The following is a 27,737-nucleotide window of genomic DNA, read 5'->3' on the forward strand; positions in this document are numbered from 1 at the left end:
TGCACTTTAATTTTAGTTAAAATTTTAGTAATTTTTTTTTATATATCTATATAGTTTTTATTGCGTTTTTGAGTTTTTAGTCTTAATTTATTTAGCTTTAGTTTTTGTTACCTTGGCCACTAAATAAGATTTAAAATAAAATAAGATTAATTTAATTTAATTTTATGTTAATGTTTATTTTATTATAGTTTAGTTAGTGATGATAACCCTGGTGCATTCTGGGATTGCGTTCTTCACAACTGATGCATATGATACTGCCTTTTGGAAGACATTCACACTGTGTCCTAGATGTCTTAAATGCTGTCTAGGTAGGCAGCTCACTAGGTTCTGAGTGTGTGTACGACGTCTCGTCCAGGTTTCAGTGTCGTACGACTGAAGCGGCTAAACTGGAGTCAGAGGTGAGCAGAGCACAAGAGACCATCAGCGCAGCCGAGAAGCTCCTGCAGCAGCTGGACGGAGAACACACACGCTGGACCACACAGGTGTGTGTGTGTGTGTGTGTGTGTGTGTGTGTGTGTGTGTGTGTGTGTGTGTGTGAGAGAGAGAGTGTGTGCTGTATATGTATCTCTCCCTCTATCTGCTTCCTGCTGACACATATACAGTAATTAAATCTCATGTGCTCACGTCTGAAGACACACACATCTCTTTATTTCATCACGAACACTCCAGTGTGTGTGTGTGTAGGTGGATGAGATCAGTGAGGAGCTGGACACTCTTCCTAAGAGAGCTCAACTGTCTGCTGCTTTCATCACGTATCTGCCTGCAGCTCCTGAAGACCAGCGGCGCAGCAGCCTCGACCAATGGATGAGCAGCTCAGGACTACAGAGTAACACACACACACACACACACACACACACACACGGTAAGAAGTTAAAACATTGACGAAATCAGAACACTATTGCTGTCACATGTCAGTCAAACAGATAGTCCCGCCTCCAAACTCACGTCATTGGTCAGAAATCGACTGGCGTCACACCTCAAACTAACAGAGCAGTGTTTTTGTGTAAATGTCAGTGTTTTCACTCAGTTACTGACTTACTGTCGATCTGAACATTACACAGACACGCCACAAGCTCAACACACAGCAAGTTAACATGCAGACAGACATCTTTTCCCACGTTTCCATTTTGACCAATCAGTTATTTACATTTATAGCATTTATAGTATTTATCTATTATATATATTTAAAATCTTGAGCTGTGTAATTGTTATATCTTCCAGGGTAGTTGGGTTTTAATTAGATGGTTGTAATTTTTGGTGTGATTTTTATTGTTGTTAGTTTACCTTCAGCAGTATGTAGTCGACGTTCACGCAGTGTGCTAGTTGTTTTGTAGTAGGGTTTTTGTACTATAGAACAGCACTTATTTACTTAACAACTTCACAAGAATGTAAACTTCAAGGCACTACTGTGTAATCGGAAATAAGACAATAAGGTTGTCACTTTTCATCTCTGATTAGTATTTTAAAGATTGTTATAGATAGTTCACTTCTTGTATTTAGGACAGCTAGAAGATATACCCCCCGCAAAAAAAGAATTGTTTAGAGTGGGTGTACTTTTTTTAAGTTTGCCAGGTTTTATGCTTAATCAAGACTGCAATATAAGTTGATTTTTATTTCACCTGTATGTTTCAATGACTTTAAGTGAAAGTTAAAAAAAAAGTAATGTATTTAATTTATTTCCAAGTTTTTAGTTAACAATAACAACTTACTAATCAGATCAAACATGGAACACATGAACCAATCGAGTAAACACACAGCATGTGACTTTAAAAACTTGTTTCAGTATGTTTGTCGTGGTTTTGAACTCTTCCTCCTGTGGCCCGTGGTTTGAACTCTTCACTCTGATTGGCCGAGGCTTTGCTAGCTGTGTTACTGATTGGCGAGGGCTTTAACAGCTGTGTTCTCCTGATTGGCCTTTAGAGGCTGTGTTCTTTGATTGGCCGAGGGCCAGCTGTGTTCTCTGATTGGCAGAGTGGCTCGATCTCTGCGAGGCTTTAACAGCTGTGTCTGATTGGCCGTTCTTTAACAGCTGTGTTCTGAGACAGAGTTCGATCTGCGACTTGCTGAGTTCTGAGGCTGCGAGCAGCTGATCTGGAAGAGCCGAAGGTTTGCCATCTGATGACCTGTCCATGGAGAACGCTCTGGTCATCCTGCAGGTCATCTCACACACGGTAAACCCGAAAACACACACACACACACACACACACACACAGACCTCACACACGAACCTGCTCTGTTCATCGGTGTTCCCAGGGCGTTCATAGGACTCTTCAATCTGTCTGTCCTCATGCTGACATCAGATTCATGAAATCAGGTCACGGGTAAGACTAAGATTACACACATGTTTACTTAGAAGTGTTTCAACTTCCCAGGACACTGTTCCTGGTTGGGTTGGGTCTAGCTATACTACACTATCAACTAGGTACTAACTCGGTCTGTACAACACACACCAACCCCAGAGGGCCGTGTCACGTTCAAGACTGTTTGCACACATGAATATTTGTATACATCATGCTTTTTATGGCTCATATGGTCTGATAGAGGTGAGAATAGGGAGGAAAAAAATACATTAAAATGTTGATCTTGATGACATAAAATGATATAAATATGAGTCGGGGCTATATTAGCTCCAATAATATGATGATGATGTTAAATGATCCAAACCTATATAGGGCGATGCTTGAGATGATGAAGAAATAAAAAGGCGCGCTCAGAAGATGTGAGATGTTCTGGGACTGTGTGACGGATCATTCCTAAGCTGGCAGGAACAGTGAAAGTAAAGCTTTCTGGAAACAAGCGCTCCTCAAAGTCCTGATGATCAGATTTGAGACTCTAAAACATGATTGATGGAGGGAATCAAGTAAAGAAGCTGAGCTGCTTCAGTGCAGTAGAGTTCATCTGGAGATATTATTCTGATCAAAATCAGTCCAGATTTGACACGTGGAGCACAATATATATTGTACAATTACACTAAAAGAGCTTTGACTGGATACAAAAACTCTAAACTATCAATTAGACGACAGAAGGCATGCAAATTGAGTTTTTCAGCATTTTTGATCTTGCTGATCATTTAGAGGCCTTAGAAACGTGCGTGTCAAATATGAAGGCTTAGTGCACACACAAGACCAATAACATGCATTGAGATAAGCTAAATGGGATACGAATTTTTATCTTGTAAAGCAAAAAAAAACATATTGTCATATGTGGTATCTATGCGTTTTATATAGCAACAGAAAGTAGTGGGACTTGATTGCAAGCATGGTGTCATTGTGTGAACCAGGCCTTAAATAAAAGTGTTGCTGTGAAACGTACTTATTAACATAGACATTGTTTTGAAAACCAATTTCCCCTTGTTTACGTGTGATATAGATGATTTTTGGGATGTATGATACTATCGAACTGACTGAAACCCTTGAGAAGTTTTAATTTCAGCGTTATTAGGAGTCTGGGTTTCGTATTGGCCGCCCACTGTGATGTGTGCCAAGGTCGAGAAGACCCTGTGGACAATACAAGAGACCAGGAATACAGAATCTGATGTAAGTAAAGCGCAGTCACACGTCTGCAAATAAATATGATCTAGATACGTTCCTGACAGGTCCCTGATCCGGTTTTATGGGAGGTATCTCATACAGTAATTAATGAATACATAATCATCTCTTCTTTTCTCTAGAGTGCTTCTTGTCCGTTCCTGATCGATCCGTCCTCTCGTGCGACAGAGTGGTTGCGAACATTCTCAAGTTTTGGGTCTTGATATGATCTAGAGTTACGTTCCTTGATAGGTCCAATGATCTGAGGTATACTGTCTACTGTTGTGATTACTCTCTTAATTAATGATATATATATCTCTCTAGACGTATTGCTGTTTAAAGATTTAATGAATTCTGACTTTTTTTTATGTCAAACACATTTTTTTCTCATCAAGTTTGGGTTGAATGATCTAGATCGTTCCTGACAGGTCCCTGATGCGGAGGTATACTGTCACTGTTGCGATTTATCTCTTAATTAATGAATAGCGCATCGTTCTGGAGGTCATAGAACCAATAACAGGTCTGGGCTGCATTCAGAAACTGTTTAATACTGTATACCACAGTGCAGTGCCGCACTAGCCGCAAGTGTCAATTCCAATTCAGTTTTTGCACTTTTTTATCACCTAATTTTCAGTTTCAGTTTGCAAGGTTCAATTTCAAGTTCCCAGCCTTTTGGTATCTTGTTGCAAATATTAATGATCATATATTGTTTTTTAAGTTTAATTGGTTTAAACATAATTTGATAATTAAGTAAAAAAAAAAAAAGATAAAAAAAAGGAATATTGATGATATATGATATATATTTAGAATTAGAAAAACATTTTTTTTTTGTTTTTTTTTATTAAAAAACAAATTTTTTATAAATTAATTTTTTTTTATATTATTGTGTTTTTTTTTTTTTTTTTTTTGTTTGTCCGCGTCAGTCTTTTTTTTTTTTTGCAAGGCATTTTTACAGGTTTATTTTTTTTTTTAAATCATTTTTTTTGTTCGTATAATTTATTTATGTTTTCAGACTTTTTTTTTGGATTTTTTTTTTTTTTCGTTTTTTTTTTTTTTTTTCAGGATTTCGGTATTTTCGTTGATTTTTTTTTTTGTACCATTGGCTGCGGGGCGGAGATCTCATTTTTTGTTTTGGTATTTTTTTTTTTTTTTTTTTTTTTTTTTATTTTTTTTTCTTTAGTTTTTTATTTTACAACATTTGACAGTAAAATTCAGTTGTAAATTATTGTACATCTTTTAACATCGCAGTGACAGTGTGTGATAATGCCTAACGGATTATTTTTATACAGTTCACATATGTTTGGGACATACGGTTTCTTGAATCAGTTTTCAGATACTGGAATGTAACCTAAAGCATTGCGTTCGAAGTCAAGAAAGGCAAAATTTCAGCATAACATGCATTGAATGACCGATGAGCTGAGAGCAGTCAGATTTTGGTTTACATGGCTTTGATACCTTGTTGCCGTGTTTAACAGAGTATGTTAGGTATCTCAAGACCATCTCCTTAATTGGACGAGGTTCTGTCGGATTGATTGATGTGGAGACATGAAGGGCTGTCTCAGTCATTATTACCGGAGTCTTAGGTTGCATATAAATCCTGATTTGGTTGTGAAGTTTGTCAAAGTTCCACTAATGATTTAACCTGTTTCATTGTGTGAGAGAAGAAAAAATAGATTGAATGACGCTGTCCACAACATGCCACGTGGGAGTTGGATGCTCCTTTGGGAAATCAACACAGCCACACACACTGCACCTGTAGTAGTTGTTTAGTCCTTCCTTGTTCCCATCTGTGTGTATGAAATATAAGACCCACGCGTGGCATCTCTGTAAGCCTCCTCCACATGCCTGCTTGTCACTGGTCTGGATGGTAGTGGTGTGTGTGTGTGTGTGTGTGCGATGTGGTGTGTGAAGCAGATCACGCTGAGTGTATCAGGGGACGCGGCGGGAGGCAGATAAACCAAGAGCTTCGTCAGTGTCTTGGATGAGGAGAGAGAAAGAGAGAGGGAAATTAAAGTGTGTGCGCAGACTGCTGCCATTTGCAGACTTACAAAAGAGACGGGAACACATCTGCACACACAACGCACAACATCAAACGACACAATACACGACGACAATGTGTGGCGTCTTGGTACCATCTACAATTCTGGCAACCCCACACAAATCCTCCTCTTTATACAAGGAGGGTTCCACAACCGTGGGCTGCATGCATATAATGCGGCTGTTTTCACACTGCGCACTTACATACTGTGCATGAGTATGGGATTTGAGGTTTGCCATATAACACAATCAGGGTTAGTTTGAGGGATTATTAGTATGTACTGATCTGAGTCTGTAGTTAATATTGTGAAACTAGCTTTTATTTTGATATTTATGTTGTTCATTTTAGTAGCTAGTAGTTTGTTATATGCTTGGTTGGTCTTGTTTATGGTAACATGCCAGAACAACACTGCATGGGAGCGACTGTAAAACAGTCCGCCAGTGCAGCTTGCACTCAACTTGTATTTTTAGTTTCCTAGTTGATGACAAATGGAATTGCCAATGCGATCAGATAAAGCAGATTCAATTCAGGGCTGCTTTTCTGTGTCCGATAGCCTCGCTCCAACGCATGTATTGCAATCCTACTGCTTGCAAAATAAGATTTTATTTTATTTTATTTCAGATAGAAATCTCTTTACAACGAACACCGCTAGTCGGCCATCTCACCGAGCACGTTTATGATCGCAAGTTAATGACGGCTTGGCTACATAGCACAAAATATGAATTAAATTCTTTGTGTGCAAAATCATACTTACCGCCAAACTTTTGAAACGCATAATGTTCTGAGTGGCGTGTTTATCTTGTCTGTTATGTTTATTGGTATGTTGTAAACATGCTCAAAGTGTATTCAAACTTTACTTTTGATCAATGTAATGCATCTGTTTCTAAAGATTTCAGATTTCATTAAAAAAAAGAAAAACATACTGACCCCAAACGTTTGAACGATAGGGTTCTGATAAAAAATTTAATAAATTTAATGTTATGTACATTAATTTAATTTAGATTTAATTTAATTCAATTTAATTTAATTTAATTTTAATGTAATGTATATTAATTTATCAAAATTATTATTTTATTATATAATTTTAGTTAGTATTTTTTGAAAGAGTAACTGGCTGCCATTCGACTGATTTATTCATATAATGTAATAAAATCATTTGCACAATAAAATGTTCTGTGTAGAGTGACTAGTTTTCAGTTAGCAGGTACTCTAGTATTTCATTCTGAACCTGATTTCATTTTTGACTGTGTGTTGGAGGTGTGTGTGTGGTTGGTGTGTGTGGGTTGTGTGGTGTGTGTGTGTGTGTTAGTGTGCGTGGGTGTCAGTGGGCCGCGAGACGTGTGTAACAGATTGGAGGACAAAGTCATCTGAATTCATAACGAGGATTTCCTTCTGTTGGTGGCCGACCCGTAACCCCAATCCCCTTCAATCCCATCCGTGACGCCAAGTCCGTTCATCCAGAGGTTGGTGAACCTCACCACCACTAGAGGCAGGACGTGCGGAGGAGGACAGGTGACGACCACGACACACTCCTCCATCACAAACCAATATCCGGGCGTCCTGACACCCTAAAAACTCATCGTAGCACACATGTGTGTGTGTTCAGCTGCTAGCGACTGACCATCCAGCATGGAGAAAGCCAGAGCTGGATAGAGCCTGACAAAACCAGTGCCTGCAACAGGAGAGGTGAGAAAAAGATTCAGCTCGCTCAGTTTTGAGGGAGTCGTCTGATTGATTGGTACTGTAGCCACCAATGACCAGAATGCCTCTTTAATGGCTACTCTTGTCTCCATATACCAGTTTTGTGTGTGTGTGTGTTGTGTGTGTGTAGACACTTTTGTAGCGACGGCCTCAAGGGAATATCCTGGAGAATATAGGGAGGGGATTGAGGTCTCTGAACCATACTGAAGCCAGCAGCGCTTCTGATCCAGCCATATCTCTGACTGAATCGCACCGCCTGACAGAAGTCACTCGACCAGGGTGATGCTCGGGGGGATAGCGCTTATGAACGAGGGATGGTTAGGAGACAGCAAGTGAGGATGACAAGTTGTAACATCAGTGCTCCTTCCGTGGTGTCTGTAGGAACGAGACGCGACTACCCTGCCGTCTAGCCCAGTCTTGCTCAGGCAAGATTTGTAACATTGCGTGGACACAGCTCTGTCCAAGATTAATAACATGTCGCACGATTCAGTCTGTGCCTCGTGCCTTGCGACGACTCGTCCACAGAGCGCTGCAGACCCGAACAGAGGTGATGAGGGCAAACACTCATCACACACTGTACAACAAAACAATGAATTGGATGGAAGCTAACTGTGTGTGGTGATGACGGAAAGCTTGTGAGAGCACCGATTGTAAGGATCTCCGTACGCTGGAGGAGCCCTGTCTGGAGAGACACATGGTGTACGAGTATATATCTGGCGCTTTCACTTTTCAATTAGGTAACACACAGCCTTGAATCCTCTGCATTACAGGTGCCATTAGAGATGCCACCGCCCACCTAAAAACCCCTGCACCAATCAGACCCCGTGTGCGCGTCTTCCCCATAGCAATACTTGCTGCCCTTAAAAAAACCATGACAGCATCAATCACTCTATTGACTGACAGTTATTGTAATGACCAGAACACACGTGCTATGACGCAAATGATTCGTTCACATGACTTGGGCATGGCAAAAATCCGTATTTTAATTGTAAGTTTAACTTAACTTGCTTAGTTTACTTGCATTTTCTTTGTATTTTGATATTAATTTTTATAATGAAATGTGACGCAATTAAAAGTAAATAAGTAAATAAACAAGTCGTTCCATTTTTTAAAATACTTAATGAAACGATATAATCTTCATCAGCTATGCTCTAAACGCGTTTGTTCTTTGCATAACACTACACTTTTAAGTATTATAGGAATGCAATATTTCTATTATAATGCAATAAACGTGATTTTTTAGTGTGTAATTAATTTAATTTAATTTAATTTATATGTTATTTTATAAATTACAAAAATAACAAATTAATATAAAATTGAAGCATAAAATTATAAAAGTTAAAAAATGTAAGTTTAAATAAAATTATAAATAAAATTACAAAATTAAAAAAAGTAAAGATAGGTAAATATCTCATAAATTGTAATTATACATGTAAAAAATAATGAAAGGGTGACAATTAAAATTAAAATTTAAAGTACAGAAACACGTAGTTCATTTAAAAATGATTAATCAACACTATAATACGTCATAAGAATATTGCTAAAACGTTTGTGTAGGTAACACTCACTTACTTAATATATATTATATAATGGAGATTATTCGTTATAATGCGCAATAAAGTGATTTTTATGGTTTAATTAATTGAAGTTTAATGAATTTTATTTTTTATTTATAAATTAAAAATAATAATATAAAATTGAAACATTAAAGATATAAAAACATACAATTAATAATAAATTTATTAAATAAATTTAAAAAGAAATATTATACTAATGAAGGTCCGTTAATTATAATAAAAAAGGAATGAAAAGACTAATTAAAAATTAATAGTTAACATAAAAAATTAGACTCATTGTTAAAATTATAATAAACACTATTATATATACTTAATAGATATTGGCTAAAAACGTTTGTATAACACGACACACTTTTTAATGATTGTATAATGTAGATTATGTCAAGTAATGCAATAAAAGTGGATTTTGTTCGTGTTTATTTGTAAGTATTGATGTTTTAACTTAATGGTTATTTTATAACATTAGAACATAATAATATAAAAGTATAAAAATAAAATAATAATAAATTTATTAAATAAAATAAAACAAATTAAAAAAAAAATTGACATAAAATATAAGTTATATTGTGTAAATATAATAATAAGTAATGAACTTTGGAGTGACAATTAAAATTACAATATTAAATTACAAAATAGTTCATTTAAAATATTTAATTACAAACACTATAATACTGTCATAGATATTGTGTAAACGTTTGTGAAGAACACTACACTTTAATCTTATTAAAAGTAGCTGTTTAAAAATGAGGCTTTTTGGAAAGACAGTTTTTTTAGGGTGCTTCGTTTTTGCTACGCTGGCATAATCAGCTTTTGAGAGGGTATTTTTGTCCATCCTTATCCCTGCCATCATTCATCATATTTGGTCACAATGTCACAAATCCGGCTTTCTTTTGCCTGTGAATATTTGCCAGAGGCAAATGGGTAAATGTGACTTTATTCTTAGTGTCACAACATAGTTTTAAAATCCCAGAATTGTTGATTTAATGTGCATCTTATATAGAAGTTGTCTCTAACAACGTGTAATAAACTAAATGCATGCTATAATACGATAGTTGTAATTTAAGTCAGTTTTATTTGATAAGTTTGCAGTCTATTTGCAAAGTCACAATACAAAATGAATGTGTGATCCACCGGAGAGAGCTTCAGTGATTCTATGCAGGGAATTTCTTGTTTGTGTGGTGTTTCCAGGCGGTCCGTTGATGTTTGCCCGCATGCACGTTTGTGAAGGGAAATGAACCCCAGAACCTTCGCAGGACGACCGTAAAAGTGTGTGTGAGCGTTAAAACTCTCCTAACCGAGTAGGAGAATGAATGATTGACGTTTCTTATTCCGGGTCGTCTACAACTGCCGCAGCGGGCTATGACAAGACAGATTGTGCTTGTTATTAGTCCTGCCAGTACAGCATAATGAAACACAAAATCGCTCGTGTTTTGTTTGTTGTCTCTTGCAGGAATTGGATGTGTTCACTGGCCTGATCGTGTGTGAGACATGGTTCGTACGACGGTTTTCATGAATGTCTTTATTCTTTTCTCCATGAAATAGACAACGCACCTCTTCTCTTTAGGTTGTGGGTAGAAAACTCTCTCTGGTCTGTTTTGCTCCTCAGGACTCTCTCCCAGAAGTCTCTGCGTGCTAGAACAGTTTCCATCTTGGATTGATCAGGAGGGCTGATAGCTGTGGCTCTACTCAAGTTATAAGGGCCTTTTGATTTCCACGATGTGCGAGGAACATGAACGGAATTGCGAAATAAAATGTGCGATTCGATATGAATAAATCTAAATGAATAAGAATCCGGAGAGCTTAGCTGCCTCTGAGAGTCACTTCCACCAGCATTTCACGCAATTTCATTTGAGAAAAGCTAAATCATCGCTTCAGATCTATATTCACACAGAAACTCAGGGCTCTTTACAACAACCTCGCAAAAAAATAAAAGTTTCAGTTTCTAACAATGAAGAAATTGTGACAAGAGATTTCTATTTACACTAGTTGGGCAGAAGAATTGTAACTCTTGCTCAACGGACAATAGATCATAATAAAATATACCCAAAATGAAATAAACTTACATTTTTTTGATAATGATTATGATATATTTACTAGTATAGGATATATAGTACGATCTATTAATCTATATATAATATCTATAGTTGTATAATATATATAGAATATTTATATTTAATTTTCATTTTAACAGGTACGATCGGCTATTGTGCAGAATTGTGTTTGCGCCGATAAAAAATTTAAAACTAAAAAAATAAATTACACAATTTTAAGTTACAACTTAAAATATATATAATTAAATTGGGTTGATGTGAATTCTTATTATATCGTATTCTCACATAAAATTATGTTATATAATGTTATAATATGTTATATGCCTTCCATTTGATTGCCAACCAATAGTTTTTGATATAAAATATAAGTGGTTTTAATATTACTATATAATCATAAATCAAGAATAACAAACACTAGGACACATAGCGACCGTCTTCTTCTAAAAAAAAAAAAAAAAAAAAAATAAGGCCCCCTTCTTATCATCAACGAGTTTAAGTTTAAAATTAATTAGAAGCTGCATTTTTGGATTACCAACATTACATTTTGTGCAGTTTAAAAAAACAGAAAAAAAAATAAACAGAAAAATTCACTGAAATTGGAATCCAGGAAAATTACTAATTATTTATTTATTATTTAATTTAAATTTACCTGCATCGCATAATTAAAACAAAAAAAATAAAAAAAAAAAAAAAAAAAAAATTACTTTTTTTTTTTTTTTTATGAAAATTGTTTAATAAACCGGGTGAAATCAACAGAATCCAGAAAATTGTAACCCAAAAAAACAATTTTATACGATAAAAATAAAATGGGGTTTAATTAAGGCCTCGATAGCTAATCAAACGTGAGACCGACGGTTGTAGAGTTTGTCAGATCGTCACACCAGATCTTTGCCTGAGCAATACCTATAGGTAGGAATGACAGTAGCCATTGAATGCCAGGATGCCAGTCCACTCTGGATTTAGCACTGAGGTGAATGATTATTAGCATTGCTTTGTCTTGTCCCTTCTCTAGTATGTTGAGCAGTGGTTTGCTGCGGGTCCTCAAGAACATCATTTTCCAGTGCTGATCAACTCCTCTCTGGTCATGTAACGACTCAGACCTATGGCTCACCGTTCTCACACAGTGCCTGCTGCGAACGACAGGTAGAATCCCGCCCATCCATGTGCCAAGAAGGATCTCACGCTTTCAGCAGGTGAGCTTGGCAGTCGACACAGTCTGCGCCAATCAGAGTTCGATCTCTCAGAGTACTGGACTCTTTATCTCTGGTCTCTTTCTCAAGTGTTTGGGGGGTTCAGGCTGTTAGCGGCCGGATCGCTTATGTTGAGATGTGGCGATGGCAGCCTTTGCATCTCAGAAAGCTTATGGGTAAGTTCCAAGATTGACGTACAACACACACACACACACACCCACACGATACACCCATCACAGACACACTTCGAGGAACACACACACTACACGCCTGAGTCACGTAGCTTTCTGATATGCGCATAACAAAAAATGGAATAAGATCCCCCATCAAGGACGGCTGGACTCTCACTCTTTGCGTCATCAGTTCTCACCGTGTCGAGCTTTCCTCTGGGAGCCTTGTAATTCAGCAGGTGAGCTTCAGTCAAGAGTGAACTCAACCTCAGATTATCCTTTTGAAGATAGCCTCACGCAAGATTCTTTATTCTCGTCTCCTCTGATCAGTGGTGTTATGTGGTGTGTGTCAGAGGGTGTGTGCTTACAGTGTGTGGTGTGGTCGATACTTTCAGATGCGGATAACAGATTTAGGAACACATCAAAAAACACTGGTGTTAAGGTCATCACTTATTTATAACGGTTGCAAACACTATAGTCAGGTGTGAACACCACACACACCATGGAAGAACTTACATCAGCGGCTGCTGACCTCTGATGCTCTCTCAGTTTGGCCACTTGCGAACAACTTAGACACATGTTCGAAAACCTGAGCACCTCTAAATCTCACAGCCATTCATCTCCTTTACCAAAGCAATCACTACACACACTAACATTACAATACAACATCACTAGTGTGTAGGTTTCGTGATGTGGCTGTAAGATAAGATAGATCAGATAGATATGGTAGGATAGATAGCGTTTGATATTACACCATATGGATCAACACTGTATGGATTAAGATGGAGTTCTTATTAGCACATATTGTGTCAATAGTCAGATGGAGGGATGGACACCAATCGTTAGGGTGAAGCATGGAATCCTAAGGATCAATCTACGATGATTAGATTGAGATAGAGGAGATTTGACGTCAACATACGGATGACTAACCAATGCTTGATGGATTAGATTGAGATGCATTGATCTGGATTGAGAATGGTTCATGGTTAACTGATGGATGCAACACCACACACACGACCTCTTCGTACCAGACAACCAAGATTTGTTGAATGATTAGATATTAGTTTATAGACAGGATCTAGATAGATGAGTTGATGGACTGGATGGATGGAGGGATATAGGGATATAACATGGTGGATGATCTGGAGAAGGGATGGATGGTGGAGTGAGGAAGATCAATAGATGATATGAATTAATTAGATACAACGGTGGATGGATAGATTGATAGATGATGGAATGGACAGAAATGGAGATAGAATGAACGGAACGAACGATAGATAGATAGATACTAGATGGATAGATGGAGATAGATAAGATTGATAGATAAACATAGATAGGTTGGATGATAGATAGATATGATAGATAGATATATAGATAGATAGATGGAGTGGATGATGAGGGATGATGGATCGAATGATGAGATGGAAATGATGACAGACAGATGGTTGGAGGGTTTAGATAGATAAAAGCCAGATTATGGAGGGATTAGGTAGGACGGAGTTGATAGATCGATCATTAAGGGATCTGATTGATGGATGGATGGATAGATTAGATAAAAATGGAGGATACCTATGGATGGATGGAATGGATGGATGGTACGGACTAGAATGTCATTGATAGATGGAGGATAGATTAATAGATGGATGTTGTATGGATGGTGATGGACGGATTGATTGCATAGATTGGATGCATTAATAGATGGTGGATGGGATGGCATGGATGGAGCTAGATGGATAGTAAAAATTGAATGATGGATGGATGGATAGATGGATAGATATAGTAATAGTTGTATTGAGCTGATTCTCCCGTTGTGCAGTTTCTCAGCACCGTTGAAAAATGCTCGCAAATATTGTTCTTGTGGAGTTTGTCTTTCTCCCTCTCTTCATCCTCTCTAGATTTATTTCAGTTCAGTTGTAATTTTATTTGGTTGGGTGGGGGGGTTGTCTTTTTGTGTGTGTGTCAGTGTGTGTGCGTGTGTGTGTGTTTGTGTGTGTGTGTGTGTGTGTTTGTGTGTGTGTGTGGTGTGTGTGTTGTGTGTGTTGTGGTGTGGTTTTGTGTGTGTGGTCTGTGTGTGTTGTATTTTAGCTCATCTAATGATTCCAGATGAAAACTCACAGCAGTTTTGTCACTGACTAGGGTCAGGTGGGGACCTGTAGCGGGTCAGGCACATAAAGGCATAGTTCACATCATATGTCAACATAGTAAATGTATACACTCAAGTTGCTCTCTTACTATAACGAATTGTGCTTTTGTGCTGACGATACTATCTAGCCCTTGACAAATCACAGAGGAAAGAAGAGTGTTTTTTTGACAACATGGGGCCCCCCGCTCGGGTCAGTCTTGTGAGGCTCTGCCAGCAGAGGGAGTGCTATAGTGATGTCTAACCTCCTCATGCTTCTTGGTTTTGTGGTTTTTGACAGGAACTTGTACGGTGGGATGATGTGGGAAAGGTGTTTTTTTTTTTTTTGTTTCCTTGGATATCCATTACTATTATCGATTCATGCTTGGTCTTTATATCTGATGTCCGTCAAACAGCAGATATGTTGCCTCATTTGTTAGAGATTTATTGGTGGACACTAGCAATTGAACTCCTGGACAGAAATGTGTTTTTTTTACAAATCCTCTACTTTTTCTCTTTCTCATTCATCAGCTGTGAGCCCAAAACTCTGGAAGCTGGGTTTTTACTCGTTAGGTTTGTGCGCTTTTAAAAAGTTTCAACCTTCTAAGTAATGCGTGTAAAGCTTTATTCATCTAAAGTACACGTTACGTTTGTTTTTTAGATCATTTCAGGCAGACAGCAGCCCTTCCGTGCGCAGAGCACAAGTGAGTCTGAATTCAGACTGATGACGATGAAGTGTGTATTGGTAGGATTTTCAGTAGTGTCATATTCGAATCGTTCCTTGAGCCAAAGCACGCCTGACTCCAGCTCGCCATGACCTTCCTGTGCTGATCGATCCCGATTGACACTCGGTGTTTTTCTCTAGTCATTGAAGGTTAGTCAGAAGAGGGTAGAAGGTAGGAAATTGTAAATATAAAACCTAATATAGTTTCATATATGTTTAATTATTAATTTTATAATATATTATGTTAATTATAATAATATTTTAGATTCTAAATGTGTATAGAATTTTAAATGTAATGTGTGTTTTATTTTTTTGGGTTGTTATATCAACAAAAGTGCAAAAATAGTCTTCATAGATTTCTTTTAGTTTCGCAAATGGTTGGTGTCTGAATTTGTCTAATTTTTAAATATTTTTATTGTCAAATAAAGTCTTCCTGTAGCTCAAGTGGTAGCAGAGCACATCTGTGTTAACGAATGCCGGCACAGTTGGGGGTTCGATTCCCAAGTGAACACATGATAGGAAAAATTGATAGCTTGCATGCACTGTAAAGTCGGCTTTGGATCACCGCTTCTCTGCTAAATGCATAAATTGTAATTTTTATTTAATTTACTTTTAATTTAGTTGAATTTAAATATTTTTCTTATAACTATTCTTTTCTGTAAAAATAGCCATTTTTAATAAGATTTACGATTATCTCCTTAGATATTTATATATATGTTATATATCTAGATAATATATATACAATGATTGTTGCCGAAAGATTGTGTTGGTGTGTATATATAGAATATGCAAATTATCATTTTAATTTTTTAAAAAAAATTTCATATTGATTTATGACTTAATTTGTGTATTTGTGTCATATCATATATTCAGTGCAATGCATCAATACTTCATAACTTCATTTATGACAGATGACATGGTTTTTATAATAATTTTTTGTTTAATTCATAAGAATAACAGTAGTTTTTGGTAAAACAGTAGATTATATAGGACTATATTAACAGGTTATTAGTTATATATATATAATGATAATGTAAAAACATTATAATAATAACGTAGTTTCATATACTTTTCATATTATCATTCACTTGTTTATATATTTTTTATGCTATAACTTTATGTATTATTAGTTTATAGAAGAGTCAGATAGAGGTTATATATATAGACTAATAAATATATATAGATTATATATGAAATGACACACAAAGAATAAATCCATTTATCTTGCTGCCACTTGGAAATGTTTCCTGGAAAACTTTTGTACCATGTTGGCAGCGGGTGTACATTTTTGACCTTGGTTCTAGAGAAACTTGTGGACCGTTTGTTTTCTGTTCTGGGTCAGTTTTACCCAGACCCACAGACAGCTGGCAGAAACACTGTGTGTAGGGTTCATGGTGGGTGATGTGTAACAGCTAGCAGCGCTTTGAGCTCACAAATCATCAGTGTGAACAGCAGCCCTCGTTTCCAAACACTCCCACCGTCTCTGTCTCTACCTTTCTCTCTCTCTCTCTCTCTCTCGTTCTCCACACACACACACACACACCACACACACCACACAACACAACGGCGTACAATGCGTGCGCGTTACGAGATGTCATTACTGATAAAACATAAAAACAGTTTTGCCAACAACACACAGCTTCCGCGCCCCACATTCAGTAAAATTACTTGCCTAATTAACAAATAGAAATGGCATGTTTTGCCTGCGACTGTGGGTTAGTATGCAAGACATTTATTCCAAGGGCGAACCAATCGGAATAGTCTGTTGTTAGCGTTTCCCAAGTTCAACGCTGTAAGTCATTGGTTCGGCAAACACTTGGGGGATTTTAGGGGAGGAAGAGCGGAGTCGAACAGATAACGAAATGAGCATGTATAGAGCCCGGCGGTATATTTTAAACTGTTAGGCGAGCGGGGCTCATCGACGCGCTGAGTGCTGACAAGAAGTCGGTCTGGCTGCGGTCGCGCGTTGATGTAGTTCACCGCGGGTAAAGAAATCCAGACTTCAATTGCTGCCGCAAGAGCTTGCACTGGGGTGCATCCGATGAGCACCTGTGAATATAAATTATGAGTCAAATGAGTACAGAAAATATTTTTGTTCCTCAGTTTGTGAAAACATGTTAATATGCACTATTGTTCAAAAGTGTTCTTATTTTTTTATAAAGAAATTAATACTTGTATTCATCAAGGATGCATTAAACTGTTTTCTAATGTTACAAAATATTTATATTTCAAATAAATGTTGTTCTTTTGAACTTTCTATTCATCTGTGAATCCTGAAAAATAAAACGTATCACGGTTTTCACAAAAATATTGTGCAGCACAAAACGGTTTTTCAACAGTGATAATTCAATCTGAAATTTTCTTCAGATCAAATCAGAATATAAATGATTTCTGAAGATCATGTGCACTGAGACTGCAGTAAGATCTGAAAATTCAGCTGCGCATCACAAGAATAAATTACCGTTACTATATATTCATAGAAAACCGCTGTTTTAAATTCATAAAATATTCAGTAGATTTAACTGTCATTTTTGCAAATTTTCAAAAAAAAAAAAATGCAGCCGTGGAGAGCAGAAGAAACTTCTTACAAAAACATTCAAAAATTCAAATCTAATTTTAAGTGTCTGTTTCTTTAAGAACTGGCTCTGGATTGTAGAATAAGTTAGCATGAGTTTCTAATAGTTCTACTTGGATGATACTCAGTGTTTGATGGGGAATGCAGGGTGTGTGTGTGTGTGTGTGTGTGGTGTGTGTGGTGGGGTGTGGTGTGTGTGTTTGTGTGAGTGTGTGAGAGATTGAGGCTGGCAGATCTCCTGCTGGTTTCCACGGGCTGGGCCCGTCATCGCTTCCGTGATTGGCATAATCAGCACTGTGTTACACTATACTGTGAGTTCAGCGTAAAACAACACGAGACACCCATTCGCGGCGTTCTCATTGAAGAGTTCGCATGAGGGCGCAACAGTTTCCGTCTCTGAGACACACACACACACTCCCCGAGACGCCACCCTTCACAACAATAGGGCCTTCCTGTCCTCTCTTAAGACCAGCTTCGACGCTGCGTCACTCCGTTCACTCTTTTATCACACACAGACTGTAGGAAGTGAGACGCTAATACAAACACCACACTCTACCATCAGCACACACACTTCACTCTTTTCAACACAAACAGGACCAGAGGGTCACGCTGATGCTGTAATATCACACTAAAGGAAATAACATTCCGCAACAGCTGAATATCAACACGAAATGAATAATAAAAGGGCCACAATAAAACTGGTTTTCTGAAACCAAAAATAAATCAAAAAACAATAAAACACAAAATACACACAATCCAAAATGAAAAGGGGGGGGGACTGGTTACTACTTGGTTTGTTTTTGTATTTTATTTTATTAATGTATACTATTTATTGCATTTTATATTGTTTTTTTATGCACCATATTATAACATTAAACATTTCAAAGTAATTAACATAAATTAACATGTTATTATTTTATATACTAACTTTAATACATTTGTATTTACTGTACAATCGAATAAGTTTGTAGAGTTACACTGATGCTATAATTATTATAGTGCTATTTAATTTTATTATGAACCTTATAAAACTTGACATTTCAAGTTATGTAAATGAATTTTATTTTAATTTAATTTTTAGTTTTTTTATTTCTTTTTAAATCATTAGCCATATTATAACAAGTTGTTAAATTTTATTGCATTTAGTTTTTTTATAATGAACCTTATTGTAACATTAACCATTTTGTTATATAAATTACATTTTATTTCTTTATTTAAAAAAAAAAAATTATACGAACCATATTATAACATTTTATATTTCAAGTTATACGAGTGACCCTTTTTTATTTTATTTTATATTATAATCGAATGGGTTTGAAGGTTAATTATTACAACACTAAACTCAGTAAAAACATTCCTCATGAATAGTAATGTCCGTTCTGCTGCCATTAACTCTAAGGCCGTGTCATTAGTGATTAAAGCAGAGCTCAGTAAATCTTTAAATACGTCCTGACTAGCAGAAGAGCTTTTCCCCGGCCACCGGCGTGTCCTGAAGAATCACTGTCTCTTAATATGAGTCCCGCTGTAGGAAAGCTCTGCGGTTTGAAGGGTCTGAATTCAGCTTTCTGCCCTCAGAGGTCTGATATACCTGGAGAGAGATCTGCTCATCGGCCAATCACGTGATCCGTCAGTGTCATAATACATATCTAAACCTAACATACAACATCAATAGACAATAAAACCGAAGTACTTCCTTTCTTAGACACAAATAAACATAATTAATAAATCTTTCTCACTTCAACTTTTATAGACATCAGAATTATAAAAAACCTTGCTGGACACTGGCTGTTCTGAGACCGGTGGGAATCCCAACGTAGTAATAGACACCTATTAAAGTCTTCAGTAATATATATGAGTGGATCAATTTGCTATTTTATAGTATAATGTTTTACATTTTAGGTATTAGTAACAATTCTCATTTCGTTTTATGAATTGATTGATTTTATTTTAATTTACATTTTTTGCATATTTAGTATGAATGTTTAGTTAATTAGTAGTTCAGTTGTGAGAATGACACCTATTTGGGTAGAATACTTTTTTTTGTTCAGAACCAATGACCATTCCACTTTCCATGTATTTTAAATATAACGTATGATTGTGTATTTTATTTTATTTTATTTATTTTATTTTATTTCCATTTTATGTTCTATATACTAAGAGTACATAAGTACCAGCACAAGTACCGGGGTTGACCATTCCATCTACACAAACTATTTTAAACTGTTTAACCTTGCTTTTAGTTTTTTTGTTGAATAGTTCATGAATGGTGCGTTTTTCAGTCTTTCTTTATTTTGAGGAGATCTAATTTATTAGGATATTTTATTTTTGCCTTATTTATTGAGTTTTATTTTATTTTTATTTTAATTTTATTTAGGGGGGAGGGGGGTTTTTTTGGGGGGTCACTGGTGCAAGGGGGGGTAGGGGCCAGTTTTTTCTAGTTCATCTCTACATTCACCACTCTTCAGCCGGGTTCTGTGGCGCTGGACGAGCACTAACCGCGTTGTAACCGCGTAAACTCTTCACTTCAGAAACTCTTCACTTGGCAGTGAGAGCACTGAGTTTTGGGTATTATCCTCAGTCTCTGGCGTGGCGTCGGGCCGCTTCTCTGTATCTTCGCTGACCCTGGTCCGCTCTTCTTATTGCCCACTACCTCGGTGTTTAGTGATCGACAGTAACCCAGCTCGTCTCGAGTTGATCTTGGTGCGTCCTTCCTGTGGTACTTGAAGACTTCGCAATATACCTCAGAAAGAGAAAGAGAGGCGGCCGTGTCTCGTACTTCAGAGTTTGCGGTCTACGCGATCACTGGGGTGTCACCAACTCAAATGCTATGATCTGTTTCTATCCCTGACAAGTGACGTAAGCTACTGAAGCATTTAACCTGTTACGGGCCGACCTGCTCTGTGTGTGTGTGGTGTATTGTGTGTGATGTCCGAGGTTAAATAGCTGTGCTTGCGGGTTCTCCTCGTGGTTTCTTTGGAAGAATATAATGAGGAACATCTAACGGTGTGTGTGTGTGGGTGTTATGTGGTATGCGTGCGTGTGGTGTGCATAGCTTATTTTGGCAACAAATTGTTCCGTTTAGACGGTTGTTGAATTGGCAAAGGGTGTCACTGTATGCACATTAAATAACGTTCCTCATCACAAAGGATTTAAGTCTAGACTGTCATCTTTCATAAATCACGCTGTCTTATGACAGGTCTCGTAAACATACTTACTACATACTACTGTACATAACGACATACTAGACGTGGTATCTGTTGTGATCCCTTTTTAAGTCAAATGGCTCCTTCACTGATTGCGAGTAGTTATGAATAATATAACTAAACTGTTTTTTAGTAAGTTATATTAAGTGATTTGAGATTTGGCGATCAGTCCTATATGGTCACTTTGCCATTTTACTTCAAAGTTGAGTCTAAGGATAATGTACGTATAATCTACTGTTTTATCTTATGTGGCTGATTTAAGCACGTCCAACATTCAATTGTTGCCAAGTCAGAATTTCCCTCATTTTTGTGTTTAAACTTACCTCGTTTTTCCAGCTAAGATTTAAACTTTATTTTACTTCATCAATCCTCATTGGCTACTTAATAAAAAATAATATAAAATAAAATAAAAAAATTAATTTTTTTTCTATCCAAAAAAAAGTTGAATTTTATTACTTTATTTAGTGCCTTTCCAAAAATCGTTTATTTTTTCGGTGTTTCCTATTTTTCTCTTTAATGGTGGCCAGTTAAAAACACACTTTGACTCCCCATGCGGTCGGCCGTGGTGCTGGTTTTAAATAACGAGCCTTCATCACAACTGGGCTGGATAATTGTCCTTGTGAAACCCTGCTGAAGCTCCCACTGTTTGTACACCAAATCACAATGCTATGATCTTTGTTTCTAATTCCTCTTTACCAGTGACGCTAACTAACGGTCCATTTTTACACGGCTGGCTTACGGGCCGAACCTGACCTTGTGGGTGTTGTGTTGGTGAGCGTGTTAGTGTTTTTCCGCAGGTTATAAAGCTGGCGCTGCATGTCTTTTAACAGCTTGAGTTTGTCTTTCCTCAGAACCGGGTTGGCTTCATACGTCTGCTGTAATCTCTGTGATCTATCGTCTGACTCACTGAAGGTCCACGCTCTTCTTAGTGCTGCCAGAAACCTCGGTTTTTTATTTTACGGTCACTCTCAATTGGCTGTTTGGCGAGTCTTCCTGTCAGAGTTTAATGACCTACGCTTATAAACCGCTTCCTCAGAGAAAGAGAGAGAGAGGCGGCCGTGTCTCGGTTAATGCAGAGTTTGATGTCTGACGCTGAGTCACTGTGTGTACACCAACTCAAAATGCTAATGGATCTTTGTTTCTAATCCGCTTACAAGTGACGCTAAGCTACAGAGTCATTTAACGGCTGTTTCCGGCCCGTACCTGAGCTCTGTGGTGGTGTGTGGTTGTGTGTGTGTTGTCCAGGTTAGAAATGCTGTCCATGTGTCTTGTTCCTCGTGGGTTGCTATGCCCTGAAATATGAATAGTAGAATGGACAACGAGTTTGTGTGTGTGTGTGTGTGTGTGTGTGCTGGGCGTGTGTGGTGTGCATCGTTTAGTTTGGCAGACAAATTGTTCTGAGACGTTGTGAATATAAAAAATTCTCTCAGGGTTTGGTTTAGACTGTAGTCATTGGTTTGGTTTAGACTGTAGTCATCTTTATATAAAATAACCGATGTCTATGATATGTGCTCGTAAACATACTTACTTCATACTACTGTACATACTACATACTAACATTTCATCCATTTGAATCCCTTTATAAGTTGGAATGGCTGCCTAAATAGATTCTAATGAATAATATTAATAAACTATTTATTTTACTAATATTTATTAATATTTTGAGTTGGCTTCAGTTTTATATTTTCACTTTTCATTTTAATTTAAAGTTTTAGTATAAGTATAATTTAAGTATAATTTATCTTTTTTTAATTTTATTTGGTTAATTTTAGCACTTTAACATTTCAAATTGTTGCCAAGTCAGAATTTCTCATTTTTGTTTAAACTTAAGTTTCAGTTTTTCATCTAATATTTAAACTTTATTTTATTTATCAATTTTTATTAATTAATTAATAAAAATATATAAAATAAATCTATTATTAATTAATTATTTTATATAAAAAAAATAAAAGCTGATGATATTTCTTTGGCTCACCAGTGTGTGTGAAAACACACTTATAAATAAAAATCCTCCATCTTTTTTCCTTTATTTTTCTCTTTATGGTGGCCAGTTAAAACACTTTGACTCACCAGTGTGTGTGAAAAGTGCTGTATAAATAACTAGCCTTCATCACACTGGGCTGGATAATTGTTCCTGTGGAAACCCTGCAGAAGCTCTCGTCGTGTGGAGAGAAGGGCTGGATCTCACCAAATACAGAAAATGCATCTGAATATCATCATCTGTGTGCAGTGTTATCTGATGATGCAAATCAACCTCCCACACATCAATGAAGTGCTCATGTAGCTGTCTGTCTGTACCTGAGTCTGCTTCAGTTTGTCAGTCTGTCTGTGAACTAACACTGTGTGTGTGTGTGTGTGTGTGTGTGTGTGTGTGTGTGTGTAGGGATGAGGGAACTGTCTCCTCCTCCGCTGAATCTGAAGCGTCTGTACGGAGAGACTCTGGAGTCTGAGCCCATCTTACTGATCATCTCTGCCGGTGCGGATCCGTCTCAGGAGCTCCTGGAACTCGCCAGTCAGATAGTGGGCCGAGAAAAACTCCTGGAGTCCGACACACCGTCACTCACACACACACACACCCACACACACCACACCCACACACACACACACACCACGCATGCCGCACACATACTCACAACGCACGACGAACACACACGCACCTCACACGACACGCACACGCACACGCACACACAACTGCACAGTCACGCACGCACACCACACGGCACACACACACACACACATGCTGTTCACTACACACACACACACCACACACACCACACACAACACCACACACACACACACAACACTACTTTACACACACAACACACACACACACACACACACACACACACACCACCACGCACACACTCACACACCACACACAACACACACACACACACAGTATCACACCACACACACCACACACACACACAACACCACACACACACTCCACATGGCACACTCACACACACAACACACACACACACACCACACACACACCACACACACGACACAGACACCACACACACACTACCACACACACTCACATAACACACACACACACATCCACACCACACCAAACACCACACTCCAGTACACACACACACACCACAGCACACACACATCACACCTCACACGACTCCACAGACACACACACAGCACACACACACCCACACACCTAGCCACACGCACACACCACACACACACACACACACACACCCACACACACACCAACCCCCCATGCGATTACTATCAGCCATATTACCACCTCAGGGATTATTAAAGGTGACATTTAAATAAACATGTAGACATTAAAATATAATAAAAATAACAAAATTATTTCAGCTACTTGCCAAGGTGACATTTAAATAAACATGTAGACATTAAAATATAATAAAAATAACAAAACATTTAAATAAACATGTAGACATTAAAATATAATAAAAATAACAAAAGCATCAAAATTGCTAAACCTTTAAATAAAATTAAAATTAAACCATAAAATATGAAAATGAAATCTAAAAGATTTTTAAATGACTTTAAAAGAAGTCTCTTCTCCTAAAAAAAATAACTTTCAAATAACTGTTTTCTATGTGAATATATATTAAAATATAATTAATTCCTGTGATGCGCAGCTGTATTTTCAGCATCATTGCTCCAGTCTTCAGTGTCACATGATCTTCAGAAATCAGTCTAATATGATGATTTGCTGCTTAAGGAACATTTTTGATTATTATCAATGTTGAAAACATCACATATTTTTGGAAAAAACTATGAATCATTTTTTTTCACAGGATTCAGAGATGAATAGAAATTGAAATCTTTTGAAACATTATATATGTCTTTACTGTCACTTTTGGCCAATTTAATGAATCCTTTTTGACTAAAAGTATTAATCTCTGTAATAAAGCTGGCGATGGGTCAGGGTCAGGCTGACGTGGCTCTACAGACGCTCAGAGAGTGTGTTCGCTCCGGTGAATGGCTGTGCTTGAAGAACCTGCACCTGGTCACAGCGTGGCTCCCCCTGCTGGAGAAGGTCTGAACTCTCTCTCTCTCTCTCTCTCTCTCTCTCTCTCTGATTCATTGTGAAGTCTGTCTTTGTTTGTTATCTGTGCTGTGGAATTAATTACAGCTCAAATGACTGTTGTTGTAAAGCGAGAGTGAATCTGTGTGAGGAAGATTACTTGCAGATACTTTAATTGCTTTTTGTTTTAATTTCTCTGCTCGTTCTCAAAATGCAAGTGTGTGTGTCGTGTAGCGCTGCAGATCTGTAATGGGTTTGGAGTCGATGAGATGAGGCTGTGAGAGAATGAAACACATGCACGCACACACAGGAGAGACTGTTATTGGTTTGATGCTTTGCATTTATCGATTTAATTCATTGTAGTGAGACATCTAATGTGTGTGTGTGTGTGTGTGTGTGTGTGTGTGTGTGTGTGTGTGTGTGTGTGTGTGTGTGTGTGTGTGTGCAGGAGCTCAACAGTATGAAGCCCAAAGCCGGCTTCAGAGTCTGGTTGACTGCTGAGGTTCATGCAAAGTTCACTCCCATACTGCTCCAGTCCAGCCTGAAGGTCACCTATGAGGTCAGTGTGTGTCAAATGTAATGTATTCTCTTTTTAATGAACCGTTATTGACTCTTAAATCCCAAGACTGAACTTTTAATGCTGCATCAACAAAACTTCATTAAACATTATTTTTTAGCATGCTTCTTATTCAGTAATCACAATAAGCTTTGTGCTCATTACTTTTGATATCAAACAAAGTCAGATGCTGTCAATTTTATCACAAAATTCAAACAAAAAATGTCATTTTGATGCAGTTTCTGGGGGCCTTAAAAGGTTTAAAAATCTTAATTTGCCCTTCCAGGCATTTAAAACATCTTAAATCAGAGCAGAAAGTCTTCAGATGGCATTAAATGTTGCATGCACCGCAAAAAAAATAAATTATCTTCCTCCATATTTTTGTCTTGTTTTCCAATACAAATAATATCTGAATATCGTTAAATCAAGAGACTTATACTTGAGATGCAAAACGAAGATATAAAAAAATAGAAAACTAAAACCATAAAAAGAGTAACTTGAATAAAAATAACTTAAAATGAAGATATGAAAAAGTAACCTTATTTTATTCAGTGTTTCTTATTTTGATTTACTTCAACTTCATGTATTAAAACAACTAAAACATAAACTGAAGTAAAACTGAAACACGTAGATATATAATAAAAAAAAAAACTAAAACTAATAAAACTGACAAAAACACTTATATTTGAACTAAAATTAAAATGAAAACAGACAATATACAAATAAAAACTCATTCAGAATAGTCAAAAACTGTAATAGTGTAACACTGGTTGGAAGCTGGATTCTCGTTGCAGACGTTTGCATTTAGAGAACATATTGATGTTTTGTGTTTTCTTTAGCTGGTCTTAATAAGGTCTGAAAAAGCCTTAAATTTACCTTCTTACAACCTGCAGAGACCCTCTTTAATGAGGTGTAACAGAGCACTGTAGCCGTGAACCGATCTTGTCTTCCTCTTTACTGCTAGTTAAAGCACCAAATAAACATGAATGAACATCAGAAGGTGCTGAACGAAACTTATTCATGTCTCCTGTGATCAAAAATCAGTGTTTCAACTCTGGAAAGAGGTCAAGAGGTCAGCTTGTAACGTCACATTAACCTCAGGAGAGACGTTCAGTGTCCATATCAAATCAAATCAGAATCTCAACATAAAATCAACTCAAACAGAAATCCATTAATGATAACGTACGTATGCGTTCACCTGACTTTTTTTTTTTGTGTGTGTGTGTGTGTGTTCAGGCTCCTCCAGGCCTCAAGAAGAACCTGAAGCGCACGTATGAGTCCTGGAGCGCGGAGCAGATCAGTAAAGGCGGTCACCTGACTCGAGCTCAGTCGCTCTTATGTCTGGCCTGGTTCCACGCCGTGTGTCAGGAGAGACGCAACTACATTCCACAGGTACACACACCCGTCACATGACAGCAGACATCGCTGGAATTCACTCTCGGATCTGTTTGGGCAATTAATTCAGACTCTTTGAAGAGCTCCGTTTAATTAACTGAAGCTTCTGCTTTTCTCTTTTGTAATGTCTCTCGCTCACTTCATCTGTCTCTCTCTCTCTCCTGAAGTCTAATAAGCTGCGTAGGAGAAAACTAATTCATGGTGTCTCTTAAAAGGGTTCTGTGAAAGAAGCAGGATGTTTCTTGCTCCACAGTTAAATTGAATGCCATAAATGGTATTATTTTTATGATTATGATGTCACATAGGCTTCTTAACATATGGCCACATTAACACTAGTACTCAGTGATTTGATGTGATTATGAACTGTACATAGAGGTCAGGCAGTTAGCATCATGAAGATACAGTAGCAAAGAAGAGAAGTTTGGTGCAAGAGATGTTGGCTAACAGTGTTTGTGGAAAATGAAACGCTACAGAGTCGATCGTGTGCCTTCTGAAGGAAAAGGAAACCAAAGCTTTATAACAGCCGTTATTGGGAAACATGGTGTTATTTTCAGCAGGCATCTCGACACCCAGTCATCACAGCAGGGGTGCAGATTTCTGCCTCTCCAGGAATCATGGGACTTTTCTGTTCGGTAGATTTTACAGTGATACTACTGTAGTCAGATTTCACTAGTGCTCTCTCTGTACAAAAATTTAATAAAGTGTGTGTGTGTGTGTGTATGTATGTTTTTATATAATATATATATATATATTATATATATATATATATATATATATCTATATATATATATATTATATTTATAATATGTGTAGAAATATTATATATTTATTATTTTAATTATTACATAAGTGTCTATTATTTATATAGTAAATTAGATAATAAATTAGAT

At 37.1% G+C, this 27,737-nt stretch overlaps 1 protein-coding gene across 1 annotated transcript in view; it reads left to right on the forward strand.

Moving 5' to 3' along the window:
- The window catches only part of LOC109103662 (cytoplasmic dynein 2 heavy chain 1-like), an 82,854-nt gene that overhangs the window by 43,713 nt on the left and 11,404 nt on the right, over nucleotides 1-27,737 (forward strand). Inside the window, 10 exon segments of the mRNA XM_042771731.1 lie at nucleotides 356-482; nucleotides 685-826; nucleotides 2,046-2,106; nucleotides 11,941-12,087; nucleotides 12,175-12,260; nucleotides 20,251-20,372; nucleotides 23,297-23,395; nucleotides 24,783-24,908; nucleotides 25,345-25,455; nucleotides 26,689-26,844. Of these exon segments, the coding sequence (XP_042627665.1) occupies nucleotides 356-482; nucleotides 685-826; nucleotides 2,046-2,106; nucleotides 11,941-12,087; nucleotides 12,175-12,260; nucleotides 20,251-20,372; nucleotides 23,297-23,395; nucleotides 24,783-24,908; nucleotides 25,345-25,455; nucleotides 26,689-26,844 (1,177 nt within the window).

The sequence above is a fragment of the Cyprinus carpio genome, chromosome A15 (genome assembly GCF_018340385.1).
Source record: "Cyprinus carpio isolate SPL01 chromosome A15, ASM1834038v1, whole genome shotgun sequence".
NCBI lineage: Eukaryota > Metazoa > Chordata > Actinopteri > Cypriniformes > Cyprinidae > Cyprinus > Cyprinus carpio.